This window comes from Xyrauchen texanus, chromosome 15 (assembly GCF_025860055.1).
Source record: "Xyrauchen texanus isolate HMW12.3.18 chromosome 15, RBS_HiC_50CHRs, whole genome shotgun sequence".
In the NCBI taxonomy this organism is placed as follows: domain Eukaryota; kingdom Metazoa; phylum Chordata; class Actinopteri; order Cypriniformes; family Catostomidae; genus Xyrauchen; species Xyrauchen texanus.
The window spans coordinates 13675648-13695062 of record NC_068290.1 but is presented as its reverse complement, the minus strand read 5'-3'; the positions used below and the strand labels follow the sequence as shown (position 1 = coordinate 13695062).

General features: G+C 36.9%; 1 protein-coding gene across 7 annotated transcripts in view; it reads right to left on the bottom strand.

Annotated features, from left to right (window-relative positions):
- Positions 1-19415, bottom strand: part of LOC127656351 (receptor-type tyrosine-protein phosphatase U-like) — a 319639-nt gene that overhangs the window by 134628 nt on the left and 165596 nt on the right. For all 7 annotated transcript variants that reach the window (XM_052144640.1, XM_052144642.1, XM_052144643.1 and 4 more), the window contains exons 4-5: positions 15186-15261; positions 4837-4952 (exon numbers count right to left, since the gene is read on the bottom strand). In XM_052144640.1, coding sequence (XP_052000600.1) covers positions 4837-4952; positions 15186-15261 — 192 coding nt within the window. The remainder of the gene's footprint in view (positions 1-4836; positions 4953-15185; positions 15262-19415) is intronic.

The following is a 19415-nucleotide window of genomic DNA, read 5'->3' as shown; positions in this document are numbered from 1 at the left end:
AATCCAGACTACAGTTTGCAAGTGCACATTGGGACAAATATCTTGAAATCTAGAAATTTCCTCTGGTCTGATGAAACAACTTTTTGGCCATAATGGCTATCATTAATTTTGTAGGAAAGAGGGTGAGGCTTGCAAGCCAAAGAACATCAACCATGAAGCGTGGGGGTGGCAGCATCATGTCGTGGGGTTGCTTTACTGCAGGAGGGGCTGGTGCACTTCACAAAGTAGATGGCACCATAATGAAGGAAAATGATGTGTATATATTTAAGAAACATCTCCATTATGCCAGAAAATTAAAGCTTGGTCACAAACGGGTCTTCAAAATGGACAATGACCCCAAGCATACCTCCCATATATATATATATATATATATATATATATATACATACACACACACACACACACACACACACTCTGACCACTTTATTAGATACACCTGTACACCTACATATTCATGAGATTATCTAATCAGTCAATCATGTGGCAGCAGTGCAATGCATAAAATCATGCATATAGGGGTCAGGAGCTTTATCAGAATGGGGGAAACATTTTGATTTATTGACCGTGGCATGACTTTTGGTGCCAGACATGATGGTTTGAGTTGGGGCTACAAAAGCAGAAGACCACGATAGGTTTTAATTCTGTCAGACAAGAAAAGAAAGCTGAGGCACAGTCTCACCAAAACTGTACAGTTAAAGACAGGAAAAACATAACCTTGTCTGATGAATCTCTGCTGAGGTACACAGATGGTAGGCCCACTGCAGCCACAGCTTTCTGTTCTTGGCTGTCAGAAGTGGAAACTGACGTGGTCGTTTGCTGTTGTGTCAATCCGCCTCAAAGTTCAATGAGTTGTGCATTCTGAGATGCTATTCTGCTCATTACAAATATTATAATAAAATAAGGTATCATCAAGGTTTGACAAGTTGTGAAATCTGACATGCTATTCTTCTTACCACAACTGTACAGAGCGGTTATCTGAGTTATCGTAGACTTTCCGTCAATTCGAACCAACCCGGCCATTCTCTGTTGACCTCTCTCATCTACAAGGTGCTTCCGTCTACAGAACGTTTTGTTTCTGGCACCATTCTAGAGTAAATTCTAGAGACTGTTGTACGTGAAAATCCCAGGAGATCAGTAGTTACAAAAATACAAAATATACTGTATATACAGCATATAGCATATAGTATATGGGGGTTTAGGTGTATTATACTGAGGAGAATCCCCCTATACTGTGTAAAGCGCGTTGAGTGTCCAGAAAAGCGCTATATAAATGTAACGATAATTCATATTATGTTAATTACTAACTCCCTCATTTTTAATAATCTGAATCTTTAAAAAGATCATATAATGGAACAAATTTAAGTAGTATGCTCCTGTTCCAAATCCAGCTGGAATTTTGGGTGAGAAAACTTTCTGTACACACACAAGTATGTACATTTGTATGCAATTATTAGTGAATGAGACCCAAAGTGACTGTAGTTAAGATTGACTATCGATTTAAAAGAAAAATGCTAATAGCATTCCATTACATTCAGTCATGTTTTCTTCAGTTCAAATCAGGCCAAAAACAGGATTTCATATAGCAGGTGCTGCAATTTGTTTGGACACATTTTCATGCAGATTGCAGATATTTCAAGGACTTCACTGTCTGTTGAGAGAGGAGCAATCCAAATGGAGACCAAAAATAGGTTGTTCACCAAAGTGTCATTCATATGAATAAAAGATAATACATTTAAACATTTCTGAGTGTTGTTAATTGCAACGTGGAGTTCGGAGAGAAGGCAAACATATCTCTTACGCAGAACCACACTTGATAACAGCAACCTTTCAAAGCATAATTTAAGCGAGACACTGGTGTGAATAGCACCCATCCACAATGTCAACACATTCCTTTTTTCCCCACTCTGAATAGTGAGGACACAAGATGAGTGCTGAGAGTGCACTCTTAAGAATGACAAGCACTCATGAAGGAGATCTGTGGTTGCTACACAGCTACAGTATGTGTGTATGGGGCTGCTAAAGTGTTTAGGCTTTCAATGTGGCTCAAGACCACACAAACCAAACCTGAACAGAGAGGTTATGTGTTGGGAATGGCTGCAAATTTGAGCTTCATATAAAGCAAAGTGAACCTTGCAATCATATGGCTTTGAGTGCTCTGCACTGTCTGTTATTCAATCTAGTAATCAAATTCAATGAACTGCCGGGCAGGAGAACACGTAAAACGGTGCGATCTATCTGTATGAACAAAGCGTGGCATGCATGACAGATCCGTTCAGTTATTTGGCATTTCTTGCCAAGATTTCCATGATTACCCATCAAATAAATTATGTTGACTATTTTTATGTTTGATGTATAGTGCGTGTAAAATAAAAAATGTATTATTCGGAAACAAACCTTTTATTTTCCCTTCAAATAATTTTAATATGTTTAAATAATATAAAGGGAAACTAACCCTACCTGTAAACCATGACCTAATCAAAACCTAGATTACAGATGTTATTGAAGCTTTACCCATCTGTTGTACTATGAAAAGTAACAGAAAAGTTATCCAATATAGTAACATTGCTTCTGCTGTCCTAATATACAATTAGGAGTGTACTGCTACAAAATGTAATTCAAATGCATTCAGTGCATTATTTAATATTTTATATCTGGGGTCTCTGAGATCCAAAATCATAGTCACTTTTTTAATCAAATAAAAAAAAGTGTCTATAAGATTACAAAAAGGGATGAAGTATCACCCTGATTTGTTAAGAATGTTTTTAACAAATCAGGGCATTGTGGTCTCTAAATCCCCCAAACAGAACAAGGTAAACTACGCTGCAGCTACACTGCACAATGACAGAAAACAGAAGGCAAACATCCATTTAAAATCGAAGTCAAGATGTAGAGTCATACATCTCCCACTGTGTTTAGGAGAGGAACGAACACTTCAGAGGGCTTGAGGACATTGATTATTGCAGAATCTTGTGTCGCTGTGACAGCTTGTAACCACAGGCATCTGTCATTGACCTTGAAATGTGACATAATCATTTGATTTAATTCCACCTCTGATGCCAAAAATTTCAGCCCTCAAGAGGCAGATGGAATGGTCCCTTCCAAAGACAGTAAACTGTATGCCAAATTTAAACCATAAACAATGCTCTCAGATTCATTATATTAAATAATGGTTAGAAAGACAGCTTGTTGCTAAATTGGGGTTTGATTTTTCAAAGCATTGTGATGTTTTACTTTACTATTCTGCATTGATATTCTAACACCCACAGTGTTAATCTCGTAAACAAAATCACTGACAAAAACGTTAGTTAACAAAGGGTTTTTCGATTATGTCAATGACAACGAATACAAGATGAAAAAGACGATAATTAAACCATTTTTTTTTTAAACACATTTTTGACGTAAATATGAAGATACTAATAAAGCAAGACATAAATGGAAGAAATATCTAGAGAGATATCTGTTTATAGAGGAAAATATTTGATAAAGATTAATCTAATCCAGTATTCCAGTATGTTGGGATTTCCCCGTTCAAACTGCACGAGTTAAAAGCGATGAATAACAGCAAACTGGTTCATTACCATACTTAGATGTATCCTATTTATTCATGGGATTAATCACTATATCCACAACATATATGTCATATTACAATTTACATCTGCACAGACAATGAAGCCAATGAACCGGTAAACTTGAACTAAATTACTCGCTAGTCACAGTACGCGTAACTTGCGTTGAGTATCTTCCGTTGTGAATATATTGTTTCCATAAAAACACAATACATGCACTGCATTATCCTAAACTGACTAAACATGGACAATTAATAACTGTAAAGCATGAAGAATTCAGAATGCAGTAGGTTAAATTCTTAAGAGTAGATAATACTTCTGAATATTTGTAATATGCTATTATTTCAAGGGCTCAGGTCTTCAAAACAAGTACAGCATTTTGTATGTAGCCAATCTTTGATATGTTTGATACATGTTTAAAAAAAATGGTTATATATGAATATATATCTCCCTATTTTAGTCTCCTCGTGTGCTGTCCAGTGCCAGTTTGTCTTGTGTTTGTTCCAGTCGTCATATGTGTTGGTTGGTCTCGTTTGTCAGTCGGTTTATTCCACCATCCCTTACCAATCCGGTCGGTCCTATCTCCGGTTTCCCGTCCCAGCCTGGATTATTTACTTTGTGTTTTTCCCCATTCGGCGTAGTTTATGTTTATTGTTTTTTTCCCCTTGTGAGAGTTTATGTTTGTTTTTTGTATTAAATAAATTATTTTATTTTTTGAGCCTCTCTGTTACCTCTGCAAGATCGTGACAGCTATATGGTTTTGGTTTGAAAATGTATATAATAAACAACACATGCAAATCCACTAATTTAGACAGGAACAGTGACATGGGGATGTAGTCTAGTGGTTAAAGGTCTGGCCAGGTAACCAAAAAGATGAAGGTTCAAATTCTGTAAGGATCAATCCATTTGCTAAAACCATTGTGTCCTTGAGCGAGACAGTTAACCTTAGGTTATTAAAAGTGTAAACTTAAATTACAAAGTTAACAAGGATTAATGATTTCATGATTTTGATCTTTCTGATCTCATCTGAGTAGGAGTTGAACAGTAGGAGTTTTAAGAACAAACTCAATTTAAACAAAAATAACTCCCCCAACTTAAGGAGCACGACTATTTCAAGATTAACATTCAGTTACTTGGTGCCTAATTTCTGCTAACATCGTTCACTTACAATTAGTCATGACACCAACCTCAAGATTAGTGTTTTTCAGTCAAGTATAATTTGACCCTATGCTCAATAAAACAAACTTCATAAAAATGACTTTATTCTCACCTCTAATAAGAACTTCTCTGCTTCAGAGGGACGGCCTGCTGCAACACACTGAAAAGTGGCGTTTTGTCCAGCATTGACTTCCACGTCGCCCAGACGGGAAAAATGAGGGGCTTTATCTGAGGACAGAGAGCATAATAAGGTCATCAAAATAAGAATTAAATATCTAAAATACATTCAAATATGCCAAGATGTGTCAACCAAGGAATGCACTACCAAATATCACGTCCATAGTTCTATGCTAACCCCATTTTTAGAGTCCATTTTTTAGGTGGACAGAAATGCAGGGAAACTCAAACCCATATTTTTCCTCTCCTCACAGGCCAGGAATTTTGATCTGTTTCCATTCGATTGGCAAAAAAGCTATGAAATTATCCAGATATGGGTTATTTCCCTGCCTGTGTGAGACAGTGCGATAATCCTATGAAATAGGGTCTAGATAATCTTTCTCCAACATGCCTGGCTCTCTGTACTTTTAGTTTCCTTTAAACTCAATTGATTTTCATAAAGTCTCAGTTCAACCAAATTTCAATATGAACTTTTGAATTTCAAAGTCGTTTCTATTCATTTGAAGACACATTTGTGTAACTGAATCTATACACTCAGGGATTAAACATGATACATAGAAAAAAAAAATGTACTAGATAGAGTAGATATAAAGAAATACATATGTTATTGATCCCTAAAGAGAAAAAAAAATAGGTGCAGATGTATTCATATTTTATATAAAACACAAAAGAACTGCACAGTGAAAAAACAGTGGTCAATACAGACCATACAGTACAATTGCATTACATATATATAGTCTGCAATACTTTAATACTGGAAAAATTCACTGCATTTCTAAGTCTGATGTGACAGAAAATAGATCACTCTTTCAAATGGGGGAAGTGTCCACCTAATCATCATCCTTAGCAAAAAGCAAGAATGTTAAACAGATATTTATGATTCTGTCTGGCTCACACATTCTAGGTGAAACAGCATCAGTGAATCTTATGAGAGTTCGAGAATTGTTTTAAATAACCTGTTTGAATTGGTGTCAGATGCAAAAAATTTGTTAAAATAAATTACATTTCATTCTGGTAGTTATTAGTGTTTAGTATCTAAACACTGTAAGTATAGAGAGATCCTATGGGAACTGCCGGCGAATGAAGCTTGCGTTTATACAATGAGCTAGAATTAGTTTGTGAAGTTCATGTTGAGCATTAAAAAAAAAGTGTACTTTTGAACAACCTTGTAGTCACAGGCTTCAAAATTATACATTTTAACATTAAAATAGAAACTTAGCTGGCTACACTCAAAAAAATAAAAAATAAAGATTTTTGCAGGTTGTTTAGTTTATTTAATTAAAATAACTAACTAAAGTCAGTTTTTATTTTGTCTTGATTAAATTATGTTCTCTCCAATAACATTTGTAAAATTGAAGTTTCCTTAATCCATTTGAGTTTGGACCTCATTAATACCTTTTGTAGCATTGATAAAACTGGGCAGGGGATTTCCAGTTCCCAGCATGTTTTGCATGGGACTGGATGGGGTCAACAAATGTTGAAATTATTTTATGCATTTTTGAGCAAGATGAGAATAGGAGGAGATGTGTTCATCTTTAATGTTCTGTTATATTACCATTTAAATAGAGTGTCTGTTAAGCTGGAGATTTGGGTGTTACCATTGTGGTGAAGTTTGGTGCTTGTGCTTAAGTGGTACTTTCACCTTATGCGCCAGAGAAACTAGCACGAAGCTATTATGGATATTTTCAAAAATGTAACATTTAAGTCAAAGTGTTATTGGCTAGCGAAGTGGATTTACAGGTAATAGAATTGCCAAAAGTTATCATGATGTCATAAGCAGAGAGGGGAGATTTTAAAACAAGGGTACTTCATTCATAAATGCACAAGATCCTACCTTCACGCTGTTGAGGTACTGATATGCCTCCGTGCTTATGAAGCTCCAAAAGACAACACAAATTCATTGAAAATATCTCTGTATGACCTCTGACCATCTTTTCATATCATTCACCCATAGCGTTATGGTTAAGGTGAGCAGATGTTTTGAGAGTTATACAGGGATGGGGGAAGGGGTGCTGCTTTATTCATACACACACACACACACACACACACACACACACACACACACACACACACACACACATTCATACACATATACATGTGAAAGTGCATGTTTTATTTTATATTCCATTTACAGCACTTTTAATTGCATTTAAGTCTTTTAAAAATGTGGGGTGACAAATTAATTTGAAAAAGTATACATTTTATTTCCTTATTTTATGTCATGAAATTGCATGTGAAATAATACAAGCTGTCACTGATTGAAATGTTATGTTAATAATTACAATTAAACTATTTAACCATTTAAGTATCATGTTAAAGTGCTTATGTATTAGTGTTATGAATGTCATAGCTGTCTGAATGTGATCTGCAAAGTCCAATATACCACCGTGGGTGTCTGAAAAACTAATGATAATGTTCATGTAGTAAAGGGTAGCTGTAGACCCACACCATCAACTTTTGGTTTGAGTTTAAGAGACATAAGCACAGAAGCGTGGAGCACTGAAAAGGGACGGGGCTGAATAAAGTGAATACTAATGATTCATAAAATAAATTAAGTTGGACCAACTTAAGTATTAATTAAATAAATAAATTAAACATTAGTAAATTCTCTTGGAATTTTGGCTAATTTATACTTAATTTGCATACAACCCTGTTGAAATAGTTGGATAGAAAAGCACTATCACACATCTCTTATGTGGGCTTAATAAAACGGGTTTGGCTAACTTAGATTTGTGGCCCTGTGAAAGAGCTAACTTTAAATCATCTCTTCTTCTGTTACCACATGTCTTTTCTCCTCTCTGGCAATGAAACTGCTTCCTCCTCAAGGCAAGTATATGGGGTTATTTTTGTATCATTTTAACATTCAAATAGAAAGAGATTTACAAATTATAAGTTGGTTCACAAATAAATTGACTGGGATCCACAAATAAATGTTAGGCATTTCAGAAGAATTAAGTGAATTCACAAATAAATTAAATTAGATTTATAAATAAATGTTTTAACTCACAAACACAACACTGCCCAGCATTCATTTATAAACTGTGTGCATTTATTTGTGGACTGCTTCCTGTGCATTTGTGGATCGCAGCACTCATTTGTGGATTCTGAAACATTTCTAGCTGCACGATGTTAACATAAATCCATAAATAGGTGGACTCAACCCACTGTCTTTTAAGCCAATCAGATAACGGCCATATTACTCTGACCAAACCTAGAACGTTCTAGTTTCAACCAATCACATTTTGTTTTAGAATCAGGGCAGGATCAAGCTCTCTTTTCAACATGGTCTCTAGATAAGTAAAGAACCATAGGGGACCTATTATGCAAAATTCACTTTTACATTGTGTTTGTACATACATGTGAGTTGGCAGTGTGTGTACACAACCGCCCTACAATGTTAAAAGTCCACCCACTCCTCTTTCTTATATTTCTATTAATCAAAAACAGTGTGGCAAAATGAACGGTTTTCATTTCTGCTCTAAAGTGACGTCACATTAGAGCAGGCCTCGCCTACGACTGGTGACAGACTCCACGATATTATCATAGATCCTCCCGAGTGATCTACACACCGTCCGCCATTTTTTCTGCACTGGAGCAGATACAGTGAGAAGAATAATGTCTCTGCTTCATAAGCCTCATAAGTGTTCTGTTGTTGGCTGTAAAAGTGAACATAAGAGTCTTCATGTACTCCCGGCATCAGAGCCACTGAAGACACAGTGGACAAGTTTTGTTTTAGACAGAAATGTGCCCCAAAACATACAAAAATTAGTGTATGTTTGTGCAAATCATTTTACACCGGACTGCTTTGTGAGTGAGTGTCAATATAAAGCAGGATTTTCAAAAAATGTGATTCAAGCATTGATCAGTACCAACTGTTCGTGTTCCAGCTTTATATCCTGAAGATAAGTATCACACTTTGTTTTGTGAATGTATGCAAATCACCTTTACGATTGTGCTTGTTAGCTGATTCCACGGCTAATGCAACTAAAGTTACCATTGTCTCTCATTGTATTCATGGAGACCAGAGCTATGTTAGGGGTGGGAGCAGCAGCTCATTTGCATTTAAAGAGACATGCACAAAAACAGCTTGTTTTAGATTCCTCCCAAAAAGAGGCATTTACAATATGGTATAATAAATTATCCATGGGGTATTTTGAGCTGAATCTTCAGACACATTCTGGGGACACCTGAGACTTATATTACATTTAGTAAAAAGGGGCATAATAGGTCTCCTTTAAGGTTTGTATAATTTTCATTTCTAAACATGTTAAATGTTGAATATTGCAAATAGCTTATTTTTTTATTGTGAAAGTCCTGATAATTAGCTTTCTAGCTAGGTGTGTTGCTTGGAGTTCTAGGGATCAGTTATCAGAGTCTGCTATTTTAATCTCAACTAAGTATCTAGATAGAAACTCCTGGTTACATGATGGGAAATATACTGTATGTTTGTGTTGTCAAAACCTTGATTCTTAATATTACATGTCAGATCCAAACACTGCAGAAGAACAGCAGCACAGCTAGTGCCTTTATAAAACATGAATCGTATCAGATTATGAGCTGAGAAGCACATACCAAAAATGAATACCCCATATTAGTGTTTGTACAAGATCTGATACGGTGAGAATTATTTTTCACATTATTCATGTTGATGTATTCATAAAGCACATTTTGTTCAATATGGTCATTTTTATTTGCACTAATCTAGTTCAATATATTCTCTTAATGGAATAAAGTTTCATGTTCAGACAATGATATTTGACTCATTGATGCAATTAGATGTTTCTTCTATGTAAAGCCCATCAAATTTGAGCACTTCACTCACCTGCTCACAAGCTCAAGGGTTCAAGATCTAATAGAGGATATGTTCTAAAATGTGTAATGACATTTTCTGTTATGTCAGACTTTTTTATATTGTAATGTCTTCAAATGAAAGTCCAATAAAATAACTAAATAATTAACTATGCCTTATTTTGGCTACTTACATTATCTCACTCCTCAATAACATTCTGTCATTTAATCACCCTCATGTTGTTCAAAACCCACATGATTTAGTCATGGTGCTGCTGTGAGGTCAGCCCCAAACATTATTCCTCCTGACATCACCTTTTCTGTTCCATGGAAGAAAGTCATGCAGGTTTGGAACAACATAAAGAAGAGTAAATGACAATTTGATACAAAAGACATGTGGGTACATTTTATATGCACACACAAACACTGGAATTGGACAAAACAGCTGGAGCTCTGAAACTCTTTTGAGTTTGTGAGATTGCTTCTTTTAAAGTTTTGAAGTTCTTGTCAAGAGACCATATTGAAAAGAGAGCTTGATCCCGTCCTGATTCTAAAACAAAACACAATTGGTTGTAGCTAGAGCATGGGATTGGTCAGAGTGATATGGTCATTATTTAATTTTTGCAAATCTCCTTACATTTATTTGTGGATCTCGTTCAATTCATTTGTGAACAACATTTTTATTGGTAAATAGCTTTCCATTTGTATATTAACATGAAAAAAAAAAACACATATAAGCAGAAAGCATAAGAAGTCATTGCAGACCATCTACCCACAGTACATCTGAAATCCTTCAACAAAAGCAGAAGCCCCTATGAAATGGGCAATGAGGTCTGATATAATGGAGAGAATGCCATTTTCAACATTCATGCTGAGCCGTGTTTTGTATTTGAATGCTTTTTTTGTTGATCTTATTTGTAAAAACAGGCAGAACTCATAGCTACATTGTTTGTAGTCTGTGGGTGGCCACATGTTCCGTGGGCACGCCACTGGGTTATGTTCAATTCATGTCTTTTTATAAGCAAACATAAATCATGCACAACAAGAGAGTATGAAAAGGAGCTATAAAATCTGTTACATCCTGCATGCAGCATGTTGAATATGTTGAAATATGTCAGTTTGTTTCTATGTCATGTATAGTTCAAAGAAAGTCTTCTTTGAACTATACATAGTGTATTCACTGCAACACAAGCGTGATAAAAACATAAAGGCATATACTGTAAAATTCAAATGAATGTAATACCCTCTTTAGGGGCTGTTCACACAGAAAGCATCCTTGCGTAAAAAAACAGATGCCGCGCAACAAATGGAAAGCAGGTGTCTCAAGATGCATTGCAAAAATTTTAAGTTCTTTTTAGGTTATTTTTCTGCCCAATTTGGAATGCCCAATTCCCAATGCACAATTCCCAATGCACTCTAGGTCCTCATGGTGGCATAGTGACTCATCTCAATCCCAGTGGCGGAGGACAAATCCCAGTAACCTCCGCATCTGAGACCATCAACCGTGCATCTCATGAAGTGGCTTGTTGAGCGCATTACCATGGAGACATAGCTTGTGTGGAGGCTTCATGCCACCCACCGCGGCATCCACGCATAACTCACCACATGCCCCACCGAGAGCGAACCACATTATAGCGACCACGAGGAGGTTACCCCATGTGACCCTACCCTCCCTAGAAACTAGGCCTATTTGATTGCTTAGGAGACCTGGCTGGAGTCACTCAGCACACCCTGGGATTCGAGCTTGCGAACTCCAGAGGTGGTAGTCAGCGTCTTTACTCACTCAGCTACCCAGGCCCCAATTTTACACTGCACCTTAAAAATGTTAAGACATAAGAAAAAGCAGAGACACGTTTCAAGACGGTCAAAAAATGTACATCAAGCTATTTTATTTTTATAGAAAAACAATTCCAAAGCATGCAGAAAGAAGCAAAACGTCCCTTAGAATCAGATAGAGCCTGATATCACACAAAACAACCATCCTCATCTTTCTCTGTCTCTCCCTCTCCTCTTTCCTTCCTTCCCTTTTTGGCTTATCTTGCCAAATGGTGATTTCCGCAGTCTGGCGCAATGCCACTCAAGACAATGTGTGTCCAGGTCCTGATGAGAGTTTTAATTATTTAATGTGCACAGTGGGGCTTAGATGATGCCATCTGCCGCCTGCAGGAAGTGGTGGGGGGCAAAGGAGGGGGGGTGTTAGGAGACTCAGCAAAGATGAGCTTTCTTGACCAAAGCATCTGTTGATTTGCTTGTTTGGAATGCACTTTATTGCTATTTAATAGCATTTTGTCAGTTTTCTCTGTTTAAATATGTATGTCGCTAGACTTTATGATGCCTTAAAAACATTAAGGTGTCCCTAGGGGAATGAAAAAGGATTGTTAACTCTTAGCGAGGATCACATCTTTTGGGTGAGCCACATATCTAGCCATGGATTTGTCCCAATGGGCAATAGGGTTGGACAAAAAACAAAAGCATTTCAGCACATAAGTGACAATTATGGCTAATAATTGAAAAAGATTAGAAAAGATCAGCAAAGTTACCGAATAGATATGGACTATACAGTATAGAGATGTTTATATTTCATGAATCATCTTGTTTTAAAGACCCCATGAAATCCAAATCGGAGTTTTGTGGTTTAAACTTACCTTTAGCAAACATGCTACTTATTTGACAAACATTTTTAATCCTGTGACAGTAGGTCACATATTTTCACAATTGTGTAGCTTATCCAGTAATAAGCTACATTTTCCACCATAGTTCTGTAGCGTCACAAAATGCAAAATTTTTCTCATTGCATTGCGAACATAGAAATGAGAGAATGCACTCACCTAAGCTACACTATGTATTAGCTACTTTTTGTAATTAGCTTGTAGTGTAGCTAACTACTTTTTTAAAAGAGTACTGTGACTCTATTTTAATTACTTATCCTTAAGAGTAGCTTGATAAGCTACAGTTTCAAAATAGCAGACCAAACGGACCAAAATTATTGATGACTCATCTAGCACTGCATAGATATTTGTCCAATAAAATGCTCTCTAGAATGAGTGGTCACAGTCACATGAAAGAAAACTGCGCTTGTCAAGGGAATTAATATCTCTTTAATAAAAATCTGTCAGATATGGACAGAACACTTAGTATTTAAAGTGTAAATCTAATATCATTATCAAAACACTGTACACATGGAAGCTAATTCAACCATTTCAGCATATTTTATTTTATTTAAAATATTTCAATAAATACCATCCTGCTAGCCATTCAACCCTTTTCAATTTAACTTCCAGCATCAGGTTAACAAACAAAATCAAGTGATTAAACAGCCCTAATCCAAATGAGCTAAAGGATTTCTACTCTTCCCTCTCAGCGATAAAAGACATCACAGCTTCATACGCAAAAGTCTTCACAGCACTAGAGGGCCAAACACATCACACACACAAACTCTCACAAACAACACCTTGAGGCTCTGATCCACCACATCTTCGACTTGTTTGTTTTCTACCATAATGCCCTGTAGCTATTGACCAGCAGGGTTCAAGGTTCTCACTAACAATTACATTTGCAGCATACTGATACAGACGCTGCACAGCAAAGATTGAAGCAGAAATCTCTTTAATATCTCAATTGTTTCTCTTAGACAGACAGTAATGAAATTAAATAGAGAACACAAGAAACATGTATTAATCTATGATTATAATAATGTTAAGTTAATTGGTTCATAATGCTAATGTATACAACTTTTAAGCCAGCAGTTATATCACCCTGCAGCTCTTGCCTGGTTGCTCACTAAAACTAAGCAGGGTTGACCCTGGCCAGTACCTGGATGGGAGACCTCCTGGGGAAATCTAAGGTTGCTGCTTGGAGAGGTCATCCATGAAGGTGTCCTGTGGTATCTGACACAAAGACACTACCAGCAGATCCTTCAAGTCCTGCAAGTTGCGAGGTGGAGCCGCTGTGAATCAGACTTGTTTGTCCTATCTAACAGATGCTCTTAGGATTGTGATCTGGGGAATTTGGAGGGACAGGGCAAAACCTTGAACTCTTCATCGTGATTCTTGAACCATGTGTGCAATGTGGCAGGATGCATTATCCTGCTGAATCAGGGAATACCATTACCATGAAGGGGAATACCTGGTCTGCAACGATGTTTAGGTAGGTGTCAAATTGATGTCCACACAAATGGCCCCAGGGTTTCCCAACAGAACATTGCCCAGAGCATCACACTAGGTGCTTTCGGTGGTGGACAGGGATGATCATGGGCACTCTGACTAGTCTGTGGCTACGCAGCCCCATACGCTGAGTGTTGACACATTCCTCCCGTAACCATCATTACAATTTTCTGTGACTTGTGCCACAGTAGACCTTCTGTCGGTTCGGACCAGATGGGATAGCCTTCGTTGCTCTTGCGCATCGATGAGCCATGGTCATGGTCGCCGGTTTGTCCCACCATGGACCACTGTTGGTAGGTACTCACCACTGCTGACCAGGAGCACCCCACAAGCCTTGCCATTTCAGAGATGCTCTGAACCAGTCGTCTAGCCATAACAATTTGGCCCTTGTCAAAGTTGCTCAGGTCTTTAGTCCTGCCAATTTCTCCTGCATTCAACACGCTGACTATGAAAACGAATTGTATGCTCACCATCTAATCTACCCAGACTTGACTTGTGGCCTTGTTGGGAGATGATCAATTTGCTTCACCAGTGAGTGGTCATAATATTTTGGCTTAACAGTGTATAAGAGATATAGAAGAACACACGTAAAATGAAATGCAAAAGAAAACATAAAGCAATGTGGAATGCATTATAAAGGCAATCCACATAAGATCAGGGAGTGTTTTTAAGGAGTAGTGATTCATCAACATCATTTACATGTTAGGTGAACCTAAATGAGAAAAAAAGTTTCTGTTTTTAAGGCATTTGATGCAAATTAAATACTCATCCTCACTGCTGGTTCAGGATTTCTTCCTCAAATTACTTCAGCATTTAATGTTGGTGGTCAAAACAGCTTTCTGTGCTTTAGTGCAACCAGTTGCGCTAGTTTTGGTAACTGCAGCGGCTACTGACACATTATCCAAAGCTCATATTTTATTGGTCAGGGCATTTCACCGCTGGGTGAGAAAGACAAAATTTACACATTCACCATAAATGAGAAAATAAGAGCCTGAAATTGTTATGAGTATCAGTTGATGCCGATAATGGCCAAATAATTCACTGGTTGTAAACCCAATGTGTTCAGTTATTTTCTTGCTATTCTTGAGATCTATTTTAGCTGTAAAAATTAAGTAATGCTAATTCTAACTTCAGACCAACAACAATGGTTGTAGTGTAACATATTCCATTGAATGTTTTTAGCTCCAGTATACTGGCTCAAAATAGCATAAGCAGGTCATCCATTACATCCATTAAAAGGTTAAAGTGAACCGAGCATTTGTACAGTTCTTTGCATTTTCATGCAGTTTAAACACACTCCCACACACTACAATAACAATTGTGTACTACTCACAGCAAGGGTAGTTCAACAGGAGTATGTCATCAACGGCAATGTAGCCCCGACGGTCCACAGTTGCCTCCAGCAATATCTGAAAATACAAAGAGAGAAAAAATGACCTTCAGAAATGTGTTTGAATCCGGAATAGTTTTGACATGTGGAAATGTTTGCATAGTTTTGTGTCAATTAATGAAATTAAGTCTTTTGTAGCTGATTTTATTTGAAATATACAGCGTGACTAGATAAATAAAATGCTTCAAACTCCTTTTGATATTTGTTCACTTTGAAATGTTCTTTTCGTGAGTGATGCCTTGGGGTATTCATTGACACCTTTTGAAATAATAATTCTCAATTCTATTGAATATCACCATAAGCTTAGAGCAAAATGCACAATACTTTTAATGGGCTGCCAGCTGTAGATGTATTTTTATTTATTTAACATCTTCTGTGTCCTAACCAGACAAGACGTGTTGCCACGAAGCAATAAAAGGTATCTTTTCCATGTTAATCGGTGTTTTTGTCCTAACCATCCGCGACACACGACAAGTGGCTTTTTATTTTTTAAATGTTTCTATTTCTGCAACGTCGCGCTGGCCAGCGCAGTCAACAAATGGGTCTAAAATTATTGTAATTATATTCAAAATAATCCTTCATACAAGTTGTATCATGACGGTGGTAAGCTAACGTTTTCAGTTCCACCGTAACGCGCAAGTCAGGATAATTAATGAATATGGTACACAATTTCTCAGGAACTGACTATATTGTAACACCGGTTCAGAATGGCAGTAGGGAGAAATACAGGCTCATCCCCGCTACTTTGTCATGTGGAGATGGGTGAAATAACAACAGGAGTACTGAGTGAATGCGATTCATAAACTAACTTTTCCCTGTGTGTGTGTGTGTGTGTGTGTGTGTGTGTGTGTGTGTGTGTATTTATAACCTCGGGCTTACCACTGAAAGTGTTATGGAGCTTAAGTGAGAAAATTAGTTGCGTTCAATAAACAGAGTGTTTCGTGCCCCGTTTTCTTTTTACATTTTATTATCAATGATCTTCATTTCGGTGTATGAATGTCGCTGTCGCGTCGTGCCTGGTGTGGACAGACAGATTTCTTGTCACTGTAATCTTATCGCATTGCGTCTGTTTAGGACAAGGTGTAGTTTTCCTTGCCACTGTTGCCTTTGACTTGCTCACTGGGGGGTTTGTTAGGCACTATTTTTCTTTGTTTCAGTATTTTCTGTGAATCTGCTTTGGAAAAAGATGTATTGTAAAAATCTTTTCAAATAAAAATTATTTTGTTTTATTTGAAAACTTAAATTGTTGTCTTAGCTTTAGTGAAGCACAATTCAAGTCTAAGTTTGTAATTTCTTCTCCCAAATAAGCCTTTTCCCCAAAAAGCATAATTATTTTTACACTTTCATTTGGTGACACTAGGAGTGCAGAAATTACACACTTTAAGCTTACGAAATAATGAGGGAATGTAAGAAAAACAAGTATAAGATGCAACCTTGTTGTTAACAAAACTGCCAACCAAGTTGATGAAAGAGTGAAAAATGAGGCTAAGAATTTCACCTTTCTTCATTTTGCACATCGAAAGTTTTGACAGTCATTGAGAGAGAAAAAAGGATAGAAAAAGGATGCCAAATAGAAAAAGAGAATGAGAAAAGGAGTGAAAATGGATGCCAACTTCACTAAGGCCCCTAGGGCCTGTAGAAAATAATGGCTTCATCAGAGCACTGTGTGCACTGTGACACATGGCTCTCATTCAGCATGCTACACACTAACACATACACATACGCAGGCATCCACACAAGCTCATAATATGAACGTAAGGGGCACGAGTCCCCGGGGACCAGAGAGAGGCTGTACACACTCCAATGGCAGTGCACAAAGGACGGTCACCCCAGTGTAATGAAATCAAATCAATATTGTGCGTATGACAGTGATGATGAGATGTTATTACACATTGAGGGGAGGGTGGAGGCCATGTTTGCTCTTCCAGTATTAGTGTGGGTAGCTACCCACACTTGAAATCAAAGTTATTGCATCAAAAAATCTTCAAAACGAAACTTTTTGTTTACTGTCAAGTAACTAATAGGAATGCACCAAAATTTCACTTACCGTTCTGTAATGCATTGATCTACACTGACAACTGCATAATTACTAAATCTTCTATACACTAAACAATCTTCACCCAAAAGTGGAAATTCTCTCAACATTTACTCACTCTCATGCCATCACAGATGTGTATGACTTTCTTTCTTCTGCTGAACATAGGTTTTTAGAAGAATATTTCAGCTCTGTTGGTCCATACAATGCAAGTGAATGGGTATCAAAATTTTGAAGGTCCAAAAAGCACATAAACGCAGCATAAAATGAAAATACATGACTCCAGTGGTTACATCCATGTCTTCAGAAGCTATATGATAGATGTGGGGGAGAAACAGATTAAGTCCTTTTTTTAATATAAATCTCCACTTTCACATTCTTCTTCTTTTGTTTTCTGCAATTTGCATGGAGTAGATTTCTCTGCCCAGTAGACTTATACCTACTGGGAATGGAGGAGAATTCATAGTTAAAAAAGGACTTAAATATTGATCTGTTTCTCCCCCACATCTATCATATTGCTTCTGTTGTTATGGATTATAATTCAATAAATGAGTTTACAGGTCAAAGTGACTAAATTATGGAGCAGGTCACGTTTGGTCTTTAAGAATTTGATAAGAAATGTTTGAGATTATAACTGAAATCTCTGATTTTGTATTGCAGACTTGAACAACTTCAGAAGCAGGAGAGTATAATGACAAAGTCTTTATTTGCTTACCAAATGCTCTCTAGTGAATCCCATTGCTGTCAATTATTTTTGAAATCACAAAACTGTATAATGTCAATAAAAGTTATAGTTATACCAAAAAAAAAAAAGTCTCATTTAAATACATAATTTTCAGTTTTAGTCAATTTTCATGTCTGTGCATTAATAGTAACTAAACAAAAGCTTTACTCTTTATGTTTTATTGGAATAAAGGAAATGTATCTGTGTCCATGACAATGAATATTAGTAGACCATCAACATCAAAGTGCATAATGTTTCAAATTGATTGTGGTTTTGATTGAGGGTTATTACTCAATTCACTGTTAAATGTTTAACCCGCAGCTGTTGCCCCATGATTCACCCTTACGGCAATAAAATATGGGTAGAATTATCAGTGTGTATTGCTATTGCTACAAAGGGATTTGTATGAGTTGCAGCAGTTGCAATTTACTGCTTTAAATTTCCGTAAACACTCAGAGACAATATCTCTCAGAGCCTTCCAAGTATAGATGCTCTGTTCCAGGTTTAATTTCACCATCACCTGGTCAGCAAGACCTTCCAGACTCTCTAAAACTCCCATTGGTCTGTCAGACACCTTGTTTATCACACAGAACACAGATTTCATCCTCCTAACCCTGCCTTGACCTATGCCAGCATCAACACATGTGAGGATGGATGTGAAGTCTCTGATTAAGATCTACAAAACCCAATGTGCTTTGCGGGAAGAGAGGGGAAAGTAGCTCCAGACAGCAGGATATACAGCCAGCACTGGCTCAGGATCTGTAACCCAACAGTAATCTCCTGTTGGAATGGATTGCTGTGGAACCAAAATAAAATGACATGAGACCTGTAGGATGATGCATTGTTTTGGTAAGGAACATTACTCAAAAATGTGTTTTCAACTTTCCACCACTAGCCCATGGTTGTGTGGTTGCTAGCATATCATCAGTCTCCAAAAGGATACATAGATTTTGTCTCATTTGCTATCATTCAATTGTATTACATGTGCATTATATCAATATCTAACTTTATATATATATTGTGATCTTTCAATCTATTGCTCTATCTATTTAGTAATTTATCTATCGCTCTATAACAATCTATCGCTCTAATCTATTAGGGATGTGCATGAGTAATCGACTAATCGAGTACTCGTTCTGCACCATAAAGTTGACTATTAAAAAAACACTACTTGAATATCATAAATTGATTTTTCTTTGCACATTTGCCTGCCGTGAGCAGCGCCGAATACTTTCCCTCGGAATCTATCACTAAATCGCACCGTTATAATTGAGTCCTCTGGAGGGCGCTGTGGATGTGTGTCATTGAGGTTTTGGATGAGAAAAGAAGACATGAAAGCATCTTTGCTTTTAAAAAGCAAAGCCTAGTTTAGCACTTGCAATACTTGTAATATTTTGTTTCTTATTTAATTCTA